General features: G+C 47.2%; 1 protein-coding gene across 4 annotated transcripts in view; it reads right to left on the reverse strand.

Moving 5' to 3' along the window:
* The window catches only part of KIRREL3 (kirre like nephrin family adhesion molecule 3), an 800,965-nt gene that overhangs the window by 304,246 nt on the left and 476,578 nt on the right, over nucleotides 1-20,141 (reverse strand). For all 4 annotated transcript variants that reach the window (XM_069742736.1, XM_069742735.1, XM_069742732.1 and 1 more), the window contains exon 2: nucleotides 2,116-2,172. In XM_069742736.1, the coding sequence (XP_069598837.1) occupies nucleotides 2,116-2,172 (57 nt within the window). The remainder of the gene's footprint in view (nucleotides 1-2,115; nucleotides 2,173-20,141) is intronic.

Raw genomic sequence — 20,141 nt, forward strand, 5'->3', positions numbered from 1 at the left:
TTGTGTTTGCGGCGTTTTTTACATGAGCATTGTTGCAGATTGTCCGCATTCATTAATATTGGTGAGACCTGCTGCAAATCACAAAGAAGCAGCGTGTGCACGAGACCCCAGGATTCACACACACTTTGCTGCATCAGGAAATCCTTCAGGGTTTGTGACAAATCTGCGCAGGAAAAAAACACGACAAACCTGCAAGGTGTGCACAGGCCCCAAACCATTTAGAAATAAAATAAAGGGGGATGTTCAGGATTAGCAGAACATGGTGACTGGCACCCGGCCACCGGTGTCACACTGCAGCTCTGCACGTTCACTTCAACAGGGCTGGGCTGGAATACCAGACACAAACTGCAGGGAGCGCTGTTTCTAGAGGAAGCCATGTGCTTTTAACCCTTCCACAATACTTGAGTAATCGTGAGCTTCCATTTTCGCCAGTATCTATCGGTCACTAATATGTGTGATGTGGATGCTGTTGTAAGGCTGGCGTCACACTAGCGAGTTTTACGGACGTATGAGTGCAGAAAATGCGTCAAGAAAATACGCATTGCACACGGCCCAATGATTCTGCCTGGGAACTTTTCAGAATATTTTCCCACACTCGAGTTCATATGAGTTCATCCTGCAGAGGGCGCATCACCACGACTCGAGGTAACTACAGGTCATTCCCCTGCATTCCATTCATTCACCAAGTTTTACAGTCAGGAGCACAGCTGCATTAGCAGAGCTCCTGGGTGTAAAATGATTTAACCCCTTCAGATGGATTTACAGCGTGGGACAAGACAGGTGACAAGGGTCTTCAGGTGGATTAAGAGTATAATAAAATATTAAAACACCATGTGTCTTTATTTCATTAAAATACTTTTTAATAATGTGTGTGTGTTTTATTAACCATTTCATACTATTGGATTAATAATGGATAGGTGTCAGAATTGACGCCTCTCCATTATTAATTTGGCTTAATGTCACCTTACAATAGCAAGGTGACATTAACCCTTCATTACCCCATATCCCACCGCTACACGGGAATGGGAAGAGAGTGGCCAAGTGCCGGGATAGGCACATCATCCAGATGTGCCTTTTCTGGGGTGGCTGGGGGCAGATGTTTTTAGCCAGGGGGGGGGGGCAATAACCATGGACCCTCTCCAGGCTATTAATATCTGCCCTCAGTCACTGGCTTTACTACTCTGGCGGAGAAAATTGCGCGGGAGCCCACGCCAATTTTTTCCAGGATTTAACCCTTTAATTTAATAGCTAGAGACCCCAAATTTTATACAGACACTTGTTACATTAGTAAAGAGGAATATGTAATAAAAAAGGGATATGAGATGGTTTTACTGTATGTAAACCATGTCTCATATCATGTCGGGTTTGTGAAGGAGATAGGAAAAGCCGGCAATTGAATTACTGGCTATAAAGCCATCTAGCGCTGTATGAAATTATATATATATATATATATATATATATATATATATATATATATATATATCACTGACATCATATATATACTGTATATATGTTTTTAATAATATTTGAGCCGATGGATCCATGATATGTCCATTTTGCAAGCCTGCGAGAGAGAAAAAAAATCGCCGTACGGAAGCCATACGGATGACACACGGATAAATTTGTGCGGAAAAAAATCGCATCCTCGCATTGAATATGGAACAGTGTTTTGGGACAATTACTGCTTATTACGGCCGTACAAAACGGACCGTATTTTCATACGCCGAGTGTAATGCCGGCCTTAGGCTACATCACCAGAGCAGAGCCCAGTAAGTGTTGTCATAGGGACAGAGGAGCTGCAGCTCGCAATCTCCAACCACAGAAAGAAAATTACTTTTTCTACTTTTCTCATGTTCTCGCGTCTCACAGCTCCTCTCACTCATCTGAGGTTGTTTGTTCGGAGAAACGTTTTTTAGAAAGAAGATTCTTGGCAATTTCTACATTTAGACGAGGAGTAAATGTCTTTTTTCCGTCTGGAAGCCAAGTGAAGACTCGTGTGAAAAGTTCCAGAAATTAACACATGAAATGAAAACATCTCCAATTTTTCTTGTTAGGAGCTGAAGAAGCTGGGGGAAGGGACGGACGGCGACTCCAAGGGACGCACAGGCAACTTACTTTCTGACATCTTGCGGAACTTGTCCTTTGACATAAATCCCAGGGTTAGACCAAGATCTGAAAAATAAAGATAAAGGAGCAATTAGGTGACATCTCCCGCTCATTGTAACATGGAGTATCATGCAACTATCCAAGATCTCTGCGTGCTGCCATTGAATGGGAACTGAGAAATGGCCCTGATCAGGCCGTCACAGCTGAGGGCTTGTTACAGTGTGTCCAGTGTAATATACATACAATGTGTCCGTGCAGGTGACACAGGAGCTCAGGTCACCACTGTCTACACTGGACACTAAAGGAACATAGAAACGTAACAGAATTATCACCAATCCGTGTCTCCTGACCCAACGCCTGGATTGCCCTGCATCTCTTCACCTAAAATCGACAGCTCCATCTATTAGACTGTCAATGTGAGATGAGGAGACCGACAGCCGGCCAAGTGCAGACCACCAAGCAGATGTGTGACCCCGACCTTCAAATCTCCATTCATTTACAGCAAGAAAACATCTTGAAATAATAAAATGGCACAGAAAGTTTATAATGTTACAGATTAAGGCCTCGTTCACACGGTCAGTAATTTACATCAGTATCTGTAGCCAGCAGTGGATGATAATGCAGAAGGCATGACGCATCTCTATGATACTTTTTGGCTACAAATACTGATGTCAAATACTGACCGTGTGAACGTGGCCTTTGGATTGAAGAGACTGCACATCGGCATGAAGCGGTGATAGCGGCTCAGGTACTGTAGTGGTGTATGCGCGATCTGCGGTGTCATCAGCGATAATGAGGATTTATAAGAGGGCTGCACGTTACAGGACTCCGCACATCATGTGACTGGCGTGAACCGCTGTTTGCTGCCCGAGATTTGCTCATTACAAAATGTACAATGACACATTAACGGACGACTATTAATTGCGTCTTTATGACTCCGCTGCTGCACTGGCTTTATTTTATGTGGAAGCATTAAATTGATGAATTCTCCAGCTAAAGTTCCTGATCAGAGGGCACCGACAATCCCAACCATCGCTAAGCTTCACTATGTGGGCACAGACCAGAGCTGCACTCAGACTGCAGAGTTAAAGGGAACCCATAATGAGTTCTGACCACCCTAAGCCGCAATGTGGGGTCTCAAGAGACATTTCAGGACACAGCCATTAGCAGCAACAGTGAACCAGAATACCATAGAAAAAGACATATAACAGCTCTGGCGCTCTACACAAATGCTCTCCAGGAGTCCTGTGTGGATTCCTTCAGCCGTCGGGTGACCCGAGCTCCCTGGCATCCTCCCCATCATCACCCACATCATTCAGCATTCTTTGGCACTTTACTGTGGAAGAAACACCCATAGGACACTTAATTGAGACCTATCACCTCTTGGAAAACTTCATGAAGCAAAAATGTGACCAAAATGTAAAACAGGCAAAATTAGGAAACTCAAAAATTTCCAGTTTACTTGAGAAGTGAAAAACTTGGCCGATTAAGACAAAGTCTAGAGTCGGCTGACAGTGGGGATCTCTGCTGTCTCACTATACTGACAGATGTGTGAGACTTGGTGCTTCTGCCCGGGAGATAGCACTTTATAGGAAGAGACTGTGCAGCATGGAAACACAGGAGAGATCTGAGCTGTTACCTTCATGTTAAATGGTGTTATAAAAAGATCATGTAAGATTAGTTCCTGTAGGAGGTGGGGAAAATGTATGCACATCTGCATTTCACTGGCCATTTGGATGCATTGATTACTTCACCCTATTTGTGAGTTGATATCTCCCATAGAAGAAAATATCACCAGATTTTGCCCTCACTCTGGAACAATTAAAGTAAAACCTGTGTCCCTGAAATACTCTGGAAATAATCTGAATTGCTAATGAAGAGAATCCTAGAAACATCCTAGAATTTAATCTACTGTCATCTTATGTTGGTTTTTCCAATAACCTATAGATCCTCCTTAAAGAGTAATTTCAACATAGTCGAGGAGTTATTGAATCTTTTACTATTACTCCACTCCATCAACCAACACAGTAACAGTATTATTACAAGCCTTTCCTACAAGAGAAAGCAGCAGAACAGCGGAAATCCCAGACTGTGCCCACAGTTATGGCGCCCTACATCCCCCTTCTCCCGCCCCAGAAGAGCTGCTAATCCAGAAATGCCAGACTGTGCCCACAGTTATGGCGCCCTACATCCCCCTTCTCCTGCCGCAGAGGAGCTGCTAATCCAGAAATGCCAGACTGTGCCCGGGGTTATGATGCCTTACATCCCCCTTCTCCTGCCCCAGAGCTGCTATTCCAGGAATCCCAGACTGTGCCCACAGTTATGGCGCCCTACATCCCCCTTCTCCCGCCCCAGAGGAGCTGCTAATCCAGAAATCCCAGACTGTGCCCACAGTTATGGCGCCCTACATCCCCCTTCTCCCGCCCCAGAGGAGCTGCTAATCCAGAAATGCCAGACTGTGCCCGGGGTTATGATGCCTTACATCCCCCTTCTCCTGCCCCAGAGCTGCTATTCCAGGAATCCCAGACTGTGCCCACAGTTATGGCGCCCTACATCCCCTTCTCCTGCCCCAGAAGAGCTGCTAATCTAGAAATGCCAGACTGTGCCCACAGTTATGGCGCCCTACATCCCCCTTCTCCCGCCCCTGAGGAGCTGCTAATCCAGATATCCTAGACTGTGCCCGGGGTTATGATGCCTTACATCCCCCTTCTCCCGCCCCATAGGAGCTGCTAATCCAGAAATGCCAGACTGTGCCCGGGGTTATGATGCCTTACATCCCCCTTCTCCTGCCCCAGAGCTGCTATTCCAGGAATCCCAGACTGTGCCCACAGTTATGGCGCCCTACATCCCCTTCTCCTGCCCCATAGGAGCTGCTAATCCAGGAATCCCAGACTGTGCCCACAGTTATGGAGCCCTACATCCCCTTCTCCCGCCCTATAGGAGCTGCTAATCCAGAAATACCAGACTGTGCCCATAGTAATAGCGCCCTACATCCCCTTCTCCCACCCCAGAGGAGCTGCTAATCCAGGAATCCCGGACTGTGCCCAGCGTTATGACGCCCTACATCCCCTTCTCCCGCCCCATAGGAGCTGCTTTTCCAAAAATTCCAGACTGTGCCCGAGGTTATGACGCACTACATCCCCTTACTCACGCAATGGAGGAGCCGTTATTCCAGAAATAACAGAGTGTGTGTGGGGTTATGGCGCCCTACATCCCCTCCTACCTCCTCAGAGTGGCCGCTAATCCAGAAATCCCCGACTGTGCCCGGGGTTATGACGCCCTACATCCCTCTTCTCCCACCCTAGAGGAACAGCTTTTCCACAAATCCCACCATCTTCCTGTGTTGGGAGCCTCCATGGAGTTTCAGCATTAACCCTGTCTTGATTTTTGTCACATATTTTAGATAAAAATAAGGGACTCTCAAATTGTAGTATCTGTCTATCTACTGGCTAACAAGGTACAAAGATCTATTTCTCCTGATCCATGCCATCGCTCTCACGCTGGAAATCACAGGGAAAGACAACGATTTGCCCTGCAGCGAATTGGTCAGGCTGTTACAACAAGGCAGTGAGCGCAGCTCTGGATGTGACTGGATTAAAAGAAATCAATTCAGGACGAGCACAGAAAATTCTCAGCAGTGACTGGATTAATTAATAGCACAATTACAATGCATAATGAGACTTTTCCCATCTACAGGGTGTAAACACGCGCGGCGCTGGCACAGCAGGAGGAACCGACCCTTATTTGCCCTTTCGCGCCCATATTGCACCGGTGGCGGTGACCCGTATACTGACAGCTCATCCATATGTTCTGATGATCCTGGCAATATTCCTGGGTTGACTCTGCCAAGACACATGATGGAATAAAGCAGAATACAGGAATAATTAGCTCCTGTCACTGAGATCTTATGGGCTAATTCCAGCGCCCTGGGGCCCCGACCGCGGCAAAAACAAAGATTTAATATTAATCAGTGGCAGCAAGAGCTGAACTTAAAATTCGCATCACCTGCCCGGCTCCCGGCAGAAATGTCCGTAGTGTTTTATTCATGACGAGATTTACTAAACCTTGTTAATCTTTAGTGCACCTGAGGGTCCGGCCAAGTGCTCAGAAGATAAGGGGCGCCGCAGGTTCTGGAGGGTGATGGCAGCTGAGGCCAGGGATTCAGAGAAGTCGCTGACAAGTAGGTCAGTAATGGTCTGGAGAAAGTTACAGCAGATCCACCAGCCGGAGATGGGGGTCTCAGTCAGGGGCGTCCAGGGCCGGAGTCACAGGTGTTTATCGGGCGATACACTGCCATGCGGCTGGTGCACTCCTGAGCCAAGACCACGGATGTCACACAGATTACTGGGAAATCAATAGAAATTACTTCATGATAATAACTGCCCCCCATTATCTGCGTACTACAACTGACCCCTTAAAGTGCCCGTCAGCAGGATTGTGCTCAGTGACTACAGACAGTGTCAGGTTGGCACCGTTATACTGATTACACTGATACCTGTGATCAGGATTGTGCTCAGTGACTACAGACAGTGTCAGGTCGGTGCCGTTATACTGATTACACTGATACCTGTGATCAGGATTGTGCTCAGTGACTACAGACAGTGTCAGGTCGGTGCCGTTATACTGATTACACTGATACCTGTGATCAGGATTGTGCTCAGTGACTACAGACAGTGTCAGGTCGGTGCCGTTATACTGATTACACGGATACCTGTGATCAGAATTGTGCTCAGTGACTACAGACAGTGTCAGGTCGGTGCAGTTATACTGATTACACTGATACCTGTGATCAGGATTGTGCTCAGTGACTACAGACAGTGTCAGGTCAGTACCGTTATACTGATTACACTGATACCTGTGATCAGGATTGTGCTCAGTGACTACAGACAGTGTCAGGTCGGTGCCGTTATACTGATTACACTGATACCTGTGATCAGGATTGTGCTCAGTGACTACAGACAGCGTCAGGTTCGTGCCGTCTGTAGTCGCTGAGCACAATCCTGATCACAGGTATCAGTGTAATCAGTATAACGGTACCGACCTGACACTGTCTGTAGTCACTGAGCACAATAATGCTGACAGGTATCAGTGTAATCATTATAACGGCACCGACATGACATTTTCTGTAGTCACTGAGCACAATCCTGATCACAGGGCACTTTAAGGATGCAGACAGTTTTACTTTTGTGATTTCCTTTCTTCCTCTCCTTCTTCCATGAGCCTTAAAGGGAACCTGTCTCCCCCCCACCCAGGCATTTGTAACTAAAAGAGCCACCTTTTGCAGTACTAATGCTGCATTTAGACAAGTTGGCTCTTTTAGAAATGCTCCTTGCACACGCTGAAATAAACACTTATAAAATGTGCCCCCTCATACCGTGAAACCGTCCGGGAGGCGGGACTTTCCTTCCTAATCAGACGCAGCACAGCCGTCACTCATGCCCCCTTGGCGCCGGCGCCGCCTCCTCAACGTTGTTTGAATCTGTCCCGGAGCCTGCGCTGTTATGTTATCCCTTGGGAATGCGCAGTTAGCGCTGCCCGTCTTCTGACATCATTTGATGTCAGGCTGACTGCGCCTGTACGGCCACGCTGACCGAGATCCCTAATTGCATTCCACGGTGATTAGGGATCAGCTGACGCCGCACAGTCTGAAGAAGGCAGAAGGAGATGAGTGAGAGGCGAAGATATGCACTGTGCATGTCCATGAATCCCAGCCCCGCAGTATGAATAAATCAGAAGACACTGTGGGGCAACAAGACTACAATGGTCACTGTCCGCACAACACATAATGTGAATCACTGGTACAAGGGAATATACAAAACTACAATATAAAACAGAAAATTGTGTTTCTTTCTCCATTTCTGAGACATTTTTCCTTTGCCTCCAGAACTCATCATTCACTCTGAAATTCTCCTAAAGTTTGTCTTGACCAAAGCAAGACAGACGGCCAGGTGTAAGTTTACACGTGGAAAGCGAGGAGAACTGAACACAGTTCTAGATAAGGACCGAGTGCTGCAGCTTTATGCAACAGTTATATTTCACTGCAGTGCTGGATTCCCAGCAATACAGCTCAGTTCTGCTCGGTTATATCCTCCAATGTACTTCTGCATTTAAACATGCACGATGTAGAGACAGGAGAGAGTAATCCCTCTGTGTGTGCTGTGTATGAGATGTATCATTGCAGCTGGTCTCCCCCACTAACTCAGAGAGAGACAGCTGAAAATGAGAGAGTCTGCAGATGGAAAATGTGGTGAAAAAATGCAGAATACAGGTCAAATAAATGGAAAGAAAATATTCTTCATGTACACACAGGAAAACTTACGTGTCACAGAGTGATGTACGCTGGAGGTGAAACACCCCAGATCAGGCCACAAAAAAAGTGTTACCAGCAGAAGATGCTCTGGTGCAGAGTTACTGCTCTCAATGTGCACTGAATTTGGTGAAAAGTTCCCCCCAAATCTGGCGCATTTTGGTTCACATTGTGTAGTAACTTTTGTCCAGTGATCGGCACCTGATCGCCTCGTTTATCCCACCTTCTTTATAAAAATGGCAAAAGTCACATCAAGATCCAAATTTTTGTGCAAAAAAAAAACGGCACTGAAATTTGTGGCTTTTTTTATGCCACAGGACAGGCACATCCACGCGCCCTGCGATAGTTCCTTGCCACAAAAGAGCGTTTCGGCTTCCTATTTACTAACCTTGGTATATTGATATATTTATCCCTTTCGTGCCTCCTTTTTCTTCTTGTTGGTCTTTGTTATACGTTGAGGCTGATCTCGGTTACCTACGACTACTGACGTGTTGATGACTTTGGGACCTTGTTTGTTGGGTTTTAACACTTTGTGAATATTTTTCCCAGCAATATGCGCTCCTGAAGCATGATGATGGAACTCGATATTCTGATTCAAGGATGATTTTTATTTCAAACTAATATACAACCGGTTTCGACTTCTTAAGAGTCTTCCTCAGGTATAATGTCATGCAGGGTTTTATGTATTGGATACAATGTATCATCTCTGCAGTATAACATACAGATACATTTTGTAACACATCTATAAAGCAGTCATCTGAGGGTCGGCGCCGGCAGTAATAGGAGCTTCCTTAGATGATGGCGAGGGCCCGCACTTCAGGCCCAGACCGTACAGCCCCTCATATACGGCCCCCTAGGAGGTGACATTTCTGGACCCTGGCACTTTGCTGGTGATTTATTAGCATTAACATGAATGAGCCTCTTCTCCGCGCCTTGCTTCATCCATTCAGCTCGGGCGCTCGGCTGGAATATTAATAGTTCTCCACTTTCCTGGATGGGAAATATGATTGGTCGGCCGCTGGCTCCTGCCGTGAGCGATGGCCGGTAACTCCGGGATAAAGGAATTAATGAAGTGAGTGTACAGTATACAGAACTGTAATCTCTGCCTGATAAATTGGAACCGGGGTCCCTGAAGGACAGATAATGCCGCCCTTCTCTAAATGAACAGCTGGCCGGAACATGGCGGCTCCTGTCGCCTTAGGAACAGCGACGGCTTTGATCTCTGCAGCTCTCCACAGGGCCAGGGACTATCAGCGCAGAGCAGACACCAGCAGGTCTTGGCCTTAAACCCACAAGATGCTTTATTACTTTTCCTTATAACATTTTTCCTTTTTCGTCGTCTTTTTTTCTCGCTCAGTAAAGCTGGAACACAAGCGGACTCCGGCTCGCCACAATGACGCATCTGAAGACAACAGGGGATGGTGATCTGTAAACTGCAGCCGCGGACGGCGTAGACGAGTGCACAGCGACCAGAGCGCCACCTCACTACGGGGCCCACATAGAAAAGGATCACGTACCGCCGCCCTGAGCCCGCGCCCCAGACCGGTGCCAGAAAAAACATGGCTGCTCTCTGGTCACAAGCAATCAGCTCCATACATGACATCACTTCTCACCTTAAATAAGCCCACCTCCGCATCGTCATCCTCCTCACTTCTCCTGCTCCTCCTCTTCCTCCCATTACAGTGTCCTCTTTATATATTGCAGTCATCATATTATACAGCGCTGTGCACTTACAATTGCTCATTTTTCATTTCTACCCAGATGATTTTTCTCTTTTCCATTAGATCTATGACATCACGCGAGTAATAACTAAGCTCTATGTACAATCAGGAGGTCAATTTTCCTGCATGAGTCATCACTGTAAAAGTCCTGGGGAGCGGAGGAGGGAGCAGCTGGGTCAGGAGGTGAAGGGGGGAATGATAAATGCAGGGACGAGACTTCCTGTTTCTACAAAAAGCAGAGAAAAGAGAAGGATTATCTGGATAGAATATGAGCAATTGTAAGCGCACAGCGCTGTATAATATGATGAGTGCGATATATAAAGAGGAGAAACATTGTGATGGGAGGCGGAGGAAGAGGAGGAAAATGAGAAGGAGGAAGAGGAGGAAAATGAGAAGGAGGAAGAAAATGAGGAGGAGGAAGAGGAGGAGAAGGGGTTCCTTAATATTTTGCTCCAGCCACATGAATCAATAATCCTCCTGGTTCCTTGACTGGAGAAAAACACATAATGTAACAGCAGAATAGTGCGTGCAGCTCTAGAGGTGACTGGAGCAAAAGATATAAAGTAATACAGTATCAGCTCACAAAGAGGAATACAAGACATTTATGTCAGTCCATGGTTTATGCAGAAAGCCAATATTATTATTATTATTATTTATTGTTATAGCGCCATTTATTCCATGGCGCTTTACATGTGAGGAGGGGTATACATAATGAAAACAAGTACAATAATCTTAAACAATACAAGTCATAACTGGTACAGGAGGAATGAGGACCCTGCCCGCGAAGGCTCACAATCTACAAGGGATGGGTGAGGATACAGTAGGTAGGGTAGAGATGGTCATGCAGCGGTTTGGTCGATCGGTGGTTACTGCAGGTTGTAGGCTTGTCTGAAGAGGTGGGTCTTCAGGTTCTTTTTGAAGGTTTCGATGGTAGGCGAGAGTCTGATGTGTTGTGGTAGAGGGTTCCAGAGTAGGGGTGATACGCGAGAGAAATCTTGTATACGATTGTGGGAAGAGGAGATAAGAGGGGAGTAGAGAAGGAGATCTTGTGAGGATCGGAGGTTGCGGGTAGGTAAGTACCGGGAGACGAGGTCACAGATGTATGGAGGAGACAGGTTGTGGATGGCTTTGTACATCATGGTTATGGTTTTGTAGTGGAGTCTCTGGGCAATGGGGAGCCAGTGAAGGGATTGACAGAGGGGAGAGGCCGGGGAATAGCAGGGGGACAGGTGGATTAGTCGGGCAGCAAAGTTTAGAATAGATTGGAGGGGTGCGAGAGTGTTAGCGGGGAGGCCACAGAGCAGGAGGTTGCCGTAGTCAAGGCGAGAGATGATGAGGGCATGGACTAGGGTTTTTGCAGATTCATGGTTGAGGAATGAACGGATTCGTGAAATATTTTTGAGTTGCAGTCGGCAGGAAGTGGAAAGGGCTTGGATATGTGGTTTGAAGGAGAGATCAGCGTCAAGGATTACCCCGAGGCAGCGAGCTTGTGGGACTGGGGAGAGTGGGCAGCCATTTACTGTAATGGATAGGTTCGTTGGGGGGGTCGCGTGAGATGGGGGAAAGATGATGAATTCTGTTTTGTCCATGTTAAGTTTCAGAAATCTAGCGGAGAAGAAGGATGAAATAGTGGACAGACATTGAGGGATTCTGGTTAGAAGGGAGGTGATATCTGGTCCAGAGATGTAGATCTGTGTGTCGTCAGCATAGAGGTGATACTGAAAGCCATGAGATTCTATGAGCTGTCCCAGGCCAAAGGTGTAAATGGAGAAGAGCAAGGGCCCAAGGACTGAACCTTGTGGGACTCCGACAGATAGAGGGCGAGGTGAGGAGGTGGTGTGTGAGTGGGAGACGCTGAATGTCCGGTCTGTTAGGTATGATGAGATCCAGGATAGGGCCAAGTCTGCGATGCCAAGGGATGAGAGGGTTTGTAATAATAGGGAATGGTCCACTGTGCCAAAGGCAGAGGACAGGTCCAGGAGGAGGAGGACAGAGTAGTGTCGCTTGCTCTTGGCGGTTAAGAGGTCATTGGTGACTTTAGTTAGGGCAGTTTCGGTGGAATGGTGTGACCGGAAGCCAGATTGTAGGCGGTCAAAGAGGGAGCAGGAAGAGAGATGGGAGGACAGTTCAAGGTAGACGTGTTGTTCCAGTAGTTTGGAGGCATAGGGGAGAAGTGATATAGGGCGATAGCTAGATACAGAGGATGGGTCAAGAGAGGGCTTTTTGAGGATAGGTGTGATGGAGGCATGTTTAAAGCTTGAGGGGAAAACACCAGTTGTTAGAGATAAGTTGAAGAGATGGGTTAGGGTTGGGATGAAGATTGTGGAGAGGTTTGGGATGAGGTGGGATGGGAGCGGGTCAAGTGCACAGGTGGTGAGATGCGATCTTTAGAGTAGAGTGGAGAGTCGATCTTCTGTAATGGTGGAGAAGTTGGTTTTGGAGGTGGAGGGCTGGGAAATCGGGAGGAAGAGCTCTGGGGGTTGTTGACCAAAACTGTCTCTAATGCTATCAATCTTCTGCTTGAAAAATGAGGCAAAGTCTTCAGCAGAGATAAGTGGGGAGGGAGGAGGTGCTGGGGGACGGAGGAGAGAATTGAAGGTGTTGAATAACTGTTTAGGGTTGTGAGACAGGGAGGATATGAGAGATGAGAAGTAGGTTTGTTTAGCTGTGGCAAGTGTGGTCTTGAAAGTAGTGAGGGACTGTTTGAATGCGATGAAGTGCTCGATAGAGTGGGATCTTTTCCATCTGCGCTCAGCAGCCCTGGAAGCTCGCCTAAGTTCTTTGGTCAGGCTGGTGTGCCAGGGCTGTCTGTTGATTTTGCGAGCTTTGGTATGTGTAAGTGGGGCAGCAGATTCCAAAGCTACAGCTATTGTGGTGTTATATAGAGTAGCAGCGTCATCCGCATTGTGTATGGAACTTATGCTTGTGAGGGGGAGGAGGGATTCAGAGAATGAATGTAGGTCAAGATGTTTAATATTTCTGCGAGGGTGTGAAAGTTTGTGGGGTGGGGATTGTAGACATGGAGTGGAGAGAGATGAGAATGTGAGAAAGTTGTGGTCAGAGAGTGGAAGAGGTGAGTTAGAGAGGTTAGATAGAGAGCAGAGGCGGGTGAAGATGAGGTCCAGTGTGTGACCGTCTTTGTGAGTGGCTGCAGAAGACCATTGAGTGAGGCCGAAGGAGGAAGTGAGAGATAGAAGTTTAGTGGCAGCTGAGAGGGAAGTGTCAATGGGTATGTTGAAGTCGCCCATGACGATAGTGGGGATGTCCGCAGAAAGGAAATGAAGTAGCCAGGTGGTGAAGTGGTCAAAGAAGATGGTGGCTGGCCCTGGGGGGCGGTAAATGACAGCCAGTTGGAGGTTGGTGGGGGAATAGATGCGCATAGAGTGCACCTCAAAGGAAGGGAGGGTAACAGAGGGTGGCAGTGGGATTGGGGTGAAGGAGCAGTTATCTGACAGGAGAAAACCAACTCCTCCACCATGTCTGCTGCTGGGGCGGGGTGTGTGGGAAAGGTGGAAGCCACCGTAAGAGAGTGCAGCAGGGGAGACTGAGTCAGAGGGGGTGAGCCAGGTTTCGGTGATGGCGAGGAAGGAAAGTTTGGTAGTAACAAAGAGATCATGGATGTAGGAGAGCTTGTTGCAGACAGAGCGAGCGTTCCACAGAGCTCCCGTTAGTGGGACTGGGGAAGCGGGGGCTGGGTGAATGGGTATAAGGTTAGAGAGGTTACGGAAGGTTGTGATAGAGCGTGGATGGGAGGTAGAAATGACTGTGGGAATATGGTGAGGAGGACCAGGATTTGGAGAGATATCACCAGCAGTAAGAAGGAGCAGAGAAAGTGTTAGCAGGTGGGAGCAGGAGAGGGCGTGAGGGGGCTGTCTGTGCTTGGAGATAGAGGATTGTATGTTAAGGAACAGTTCTGAGGAGGAGGTGAGATGGATGGGGAGGATTGAAGAGGAGATGAACAGTTCCTTACTTGGTGTAGGGATCAGGGGAGGTAGCAGAAAGTGAAGGATTATAGGGGTGAAAGTGAAAACAAACAGAAACATTCTTTTCAAAGACTGTGGCCAGTTCCCTTCAGGTTCAATTCAGGTTTTAATTCTAGTGTAATCCACACTTTTAAGGACACACTTCTAAGGGATCACACTGCAGACTGAAGTCCATGCAGACTTATACTATGCAATATATGGCAAACTAAGTGCGTTCAGGTGTGAAGCAGAGAGGAGTGGTCTCTGCTCATCTTGGTCAGAGAATTAAGGGTGGACCAGATGCATACAATCAGGCCTGAGTAAACAAGGTCATAAATAACACAGGGTAAGCTGGGGTTAGCTGAAAAGCATACCATGAGAATGCTAGGAGCAGAGGAAAGTCTGTGTGGAAAGCTGGGTGACGTAATTATGTGCACTTCATAGACAGACAGCGCAGGGGAGCTGGCTGGATAGATATATACCGCTATACAATATACCGCTAGGCTAAACTTACAAGATCAAAATAAAACCTGACCCAAGAGCTCACGTTCAAGGGGAATGCAGGTATTTTCTAAAATGAGATGAGTCGAGGTTTCCAATTTTGGTCTCCAGGGCAGTGATCTCCAACTTGTGGTTCGACATCAGTTGCAAACTACAAGTCTCAGCATGCGCTGACAGTATGCCCGTCAGAATGAGCTGGGAGTAGTTTTGCAGCATTCGGAGTGACTGAGGTTGGAGACTGCAGCCCCAGAGATTGCCGTCACTTCATCTCCCATCTCCACATTCACTCATGTCACGGATATTAAGTGAAATCTTTATGTACTCGGCTGAATTAATGGTTATGGACAGAGATTACAGCTCTGCTAAACGGCCGTCCCTTCACATTCCTATTTTCGGTGACATTCAGGAAAATGTAAGATGCGCTCTCTGATGTCGGCCGCTTTGTAAAGTACAATTGGCTCGTTTGTTAACGAGGCTGATGATATAATGACTTTATTATTGATACATTGATGGATGCTGCGTTGTGCCGCTCTCTATAGGACTCCGTGCTGCATTGTTAGAGGCTTATTTATGCCCAATGCTGAAAGTGACACAAATTGTAAGAATATTTCATAATAGGATTTTAATTGACCCGAGTGTTTGAGTGGATCAATGGCTGCCGAGAGGAAATTGTGATAGACCTTATGCATACAGCACCCATAATCACACATCTGCCCTACAACGGGTGTACCCATAATCACACACCTGCCCTACAACGGGTGTACCTATAATCACACACCCGCCCTACAACGGGTGTACCTATAATCACACACCCGCCCTACAACGGGTGTACCTATAATCACACACTCGCCCTACAACGGGTGTACCTATAATCACACACTCGCCCTACAACGGGTGTACCCATAATCACACACCTGCCCTACAACGGGTGTACCCATAATCACACACCTGCCCTACAACGGGTATACCTATAATCACACACCCGCCCTACAACGGGTGTACCCATAATCACACACCTGCTCTACAACGGGTGTACCTATAATCACACACCCGCTCTACAACGGGTGTACCTATAATCACACACCTGCCCTACAAAGAGTGCACCCACAATCACACACCCACCGTACAATGAGTGCACCCATAATCACACACCCACCGTACAATGAATGCACCCATAATCACACACCCACCGTACAATGAGTGCACCCATAATCACACACCTGCCCTACAATACCCAGATAGATTAGCGAAATTAGGATTATTTAGTCTAGAAAAAAGACGACTGAGGGGCGATCTAATAACCATGTATAAGTATACAAGGGGACAATACAAATATCTCGCTGAGGATCTGTTTATACCAAGGAAGGTGACGGGCACAAGGGGGCATTCTTTGCGTCTGGAGGAGAGAAGGTTTTTCCACCAACATAGAAGAGGATTCTTTACTGTTAGGGCAGTGAGAATCTGGAATTGCTTGCCTGAGGAGGTGGTGATGGCGAACTCAGTCGAGGGGTTCAAGAGAGGCCTGGATATCTTCCTGGAGCAGAACAATATTGTATCATACAATTAGGTTCTGTAGAAGGACGTAGATCTGGGGATTTATTATGATGGAATATAGGCTGAACTGGATGGACAAATGTCTTTTTTCGGCCTTACTAACTATGTTACTATGTTACAACGGGTGTACCTATAATCACACACCCGCCCTACAACGGGTGTACCCATAATCACACACCTGCTCTACAACGGGTGTACCCATAATCACACACCTGCTCTACAACGGGTGTACCCATAATCACACACCCGCTCTACAACGGGTGTACCCATAATCACACACCTTCTCTACAACGGGTGTACCTATAATCACACACCCGCTCTACAACGGGTGTACCCATAATCACACACCTTCTCTACAACGGGTGTACCCATAATCACACACCTGCCCTACAAAGAGTGCACCCACAATCACACACCCACCGTACAATGAGTGCACCCATAATCACACACCCACCGTACAATGAGTGCACCCATAATCACACACCCACCGTACAATGAGTGCACCCATAATCACACACCCACCCTACAATGAGTGCACCCATAATCACACACCCACACTACAATGAGTGCACCCACAATCACACACCCACCCTATACTGACTGTACCCATAATCACAGACCCTTTTTTAAATGCCCCTATGTAGTTCCAGGTACTAGTTTGATAGTATGGATCGCCAGTTTTGCAGTCTTGAAGAACCCTTTAATGTCAGATTTGAGGGTGCATTCTAGTGGCCATCACCCACATGTACCGGCCACTGCAAAACGCTTCCCTACAGAATGTGCCCAAACCTTACAAAAGTTTTCTGACATGTGATAATACAGAGTATGTGATAACTCATCAGATCCCACTGATGGCAGCTACATGTTAATGATGTAAGCAATTATCACCGAGCCTGATCTATCCACCCACGAATGGCCAACCTGCCGGGGAGTGATTCCCACTGTGTGGACCGAGCCGCTGCCGCTCTGGTGGAAGAATAGACATTGTTTAATGGCTTCCGGAGATGAGAGGACGGGGCGGCCGGGCTAGATCCGTGTCCCACATATATTAAACAGCACTTAGTCTTTTTTTCCTCGGCCATTGATTGGTATGAGATTGGCTGAGCTATTATATGCCAATTAAAGTTTCAGACGCCGCATCAGTTAAATCGGCACATTTTAATTTCAATTAGAGCTTTGTAAGAACGGCGGAACATCTGCTCCGAAAATACAGGGCGCAAAAAGCTATTCTACGGGTAACTCTTTCACTTCCAGCAAGAGGCGGCCTGTGGGCGAGAAACGTACGTTGCTGTTTACCAAAGGCCCCATCGGTTCTTCAGCATTTTTCACTTCAACACTCTTCTAGAACCATGAAAATAACTATTTCTGCCATTATTATTAATCCCCCACCAGGGACCCGGAGAGATGGCAGCAGATTACATCAGCTAGTTATTGAAGAAACCTACAGGAGAGAAGTCAGGAAGACCACCAAGAATTAAATGGTTAAAGGGTCGGTACCAGGTTGGAAAGTTATGTTATCAGAGGGGTCCGGCTGCTGGGACCACCACCAATCCCAAGAGAAGGGGCCTGCAGGGCTATGTTTGGGGGTCCACAGGCAATGAGTCAGGTGGTGCGCACACTCACTCTCTGGTCAGACGAGGCTATGCACAGTTTACAGGATAGATGGGGCTCCAGTGGTCGGACCCTTCTGATCAGTACGTTGATAATTTACCAACTTGGTTCCCCCCACATTTTCAAGCCTTCTGTAAAAAAAAAAAAAAAAGTCTTAGTCATAGCAGAATTATACATCTGCCATTTTCGAATTGACTGTTTCAACTTCTTCACATCTTCAATAAATCTGCTTGTTGTAACTAAATGGAAATACCGTAATCTTATTTAAATTAAGGGGTTAAAATCTGATACTGTTCTAAACCTTCTCACAGCTGAGGATTTGTTACACTTCAATTCCATTCCAATCCTCTGTGAGCCAAATAAATCATCCATCTCTCCTGTTCTGAAAATGTGCTACAATGTATCAGTGCAATCAGCATTGTCTAGAGACAATTGTAGCAAAAACTCAGCTGTCAAGAGTTATTACAACTTGGGAGATTTTAGGATTGTCCTCCAGAGCTGCACTCACTATTCTGCTGGTGCAGTCACTGTGTACATACATTACATTACTGATCCTGAGTTACCTCCTGTATTATACCCCAGAGCTGCACTCACTATTCTGCTGGTGCAGTCACTGTGTACATACATTACTGATCCTGAGTTACATCCTGTATTATACCCCAGAGCTGCGCTCACTATTCTACTGGTGCAGTCACTGTGTACATACATTACGGATCCTGAGTTACATCCTGTATTATACTCCAGAGCTGCACTCACTATTCTGCTGGTGTAGTCACTTTTAAATAATATCAAGTTTGGGGCAGAAATAGTTTTCGGCTTTTTAATATGAACAAGAATATTTCTATTCTCTGACATCAATTAGAGATTCTGAAATAGAAGAAAGAAGCATTAAATATAACATGGAGACCACAATGAAAACCTGAGCTGTGTAATAAATAAATCGTTACATTGTGGTTTTTCAGGGGCAGAATATCGATGTTGATGTTTGTGCTCCGTTCTATAAGTGCCAAGACTCCAGAGAAAGAAGTAAAGCAGAGGCGACAAGCGACGGCCGCGGCAGGGAGCATTCCTCCTGACAGGACCTAAATGAAATGTCATCATGCATTGCTTCCCCTCATTGTGGACTATCGATCTGCACTCACTGCCCGAGGACACTGAGCAGCACACGACGTGGGGGGCAAGGACTTTTGCTTCAGTGGGGACACCTGTGTGTGCACCGGCCATGTAGGACCCAGCCATCACACCTGGATATGTAGGACGCAGCCGACAGACCCGGCAATGTAGGACGCAGTAGTCACACCCGGCCAGGTAGGACGCAGCCGGCATACCCGGCCATGTAGGACCCAGCCATCACACCTGGATATGTAGGACGCAGCCGACACACCCGGCCATGTAGGACGCAGTAGTCACACCCGGCCAGGTAGGACGCAGCCGGCATACCCGGCCATGTAGGACCCAGCCATCACACCTGGATATGTAGGACGCAGCCGACACACCCGGCCATGTAGGACGCAGTAGTCACACCCGGCCAGGTAGGACGCAGCCGGCATACCCGGCCATGTAGGACCCAGCCATCACACCTGGATATGTAGGACGCAGCCGACACACCCGGCCATGTAGGACGCAGTAGTCACACCCGGCCAGGTAGGACGCAGCCGGCATACCCGGCCATGTAGGACCCAGCCATCACACCTGGATATGTAGGACGCAGCCGACACACCCTGCCATGTAGGACGCAGCCATCACACCTGGATATGTAGGACGCAGCCGACACACCCGGCCATGTAGGACCCAGCCATCACACCTGGATATGTAGGACGCAGCCGACACACCCGGCCATGTAGGACGCAGCCGACACACCTGGTCATGTAGGACGCAGCCGACACACCCGGCCATGTAAGATGCAGCCATCACACTCGGTCATGTAGGACACAGCCGACACACCCGGCCATGATGTGACAGGTCACACTATATCTCCGAGTACTGATGGGAACACCCTGGCGATGGGGAATGTGTGATCATCTCTTCTAAAGACTGACAGTGATACATACAGTGTATATATGAGCTGTATGGATGATATGTGTGCTATTATCTGTGTCCGGTGTATTGTTATATTGTATTGATTTGTGGTTTTATCTTATTTTTTCCTGCTCGTTTCACGCTGGTAATTTAGGAGGAAGATTGAGAGGAGGGTAATTTTTAAAAATTGCTGAAGGAGCCAGAACTGTTCTTGTCATATCAAACGGTGGAAATGTGCGAGCAAAGATTAAAAATTGCCCCAAGCCAAGTGGTGCAGGCCCAGGCCACCACCATCCCCACGGTACAGGTCAGGGCTTCTCTCCTTCATCTTATGCAATGAACCTGGGAAATAAATAGTCT

The sequence above is a fragment of the Ranitomeya imitator genome, chromosome 10 (genome assembly GCF_032444005.1).
Source record: "Ranitomeya imitator isolate aRanImi1 chromosome 10, aRanImi1.pri, whole genome shotgun sequence".
In the NCBI taxonomy this organism is placed as follows: Eukaryota; Metazoa; Chordata; class Amphibia; order Anura; family Dendrobatidae; genus Ranitomeya; species Ranitomeya imitator.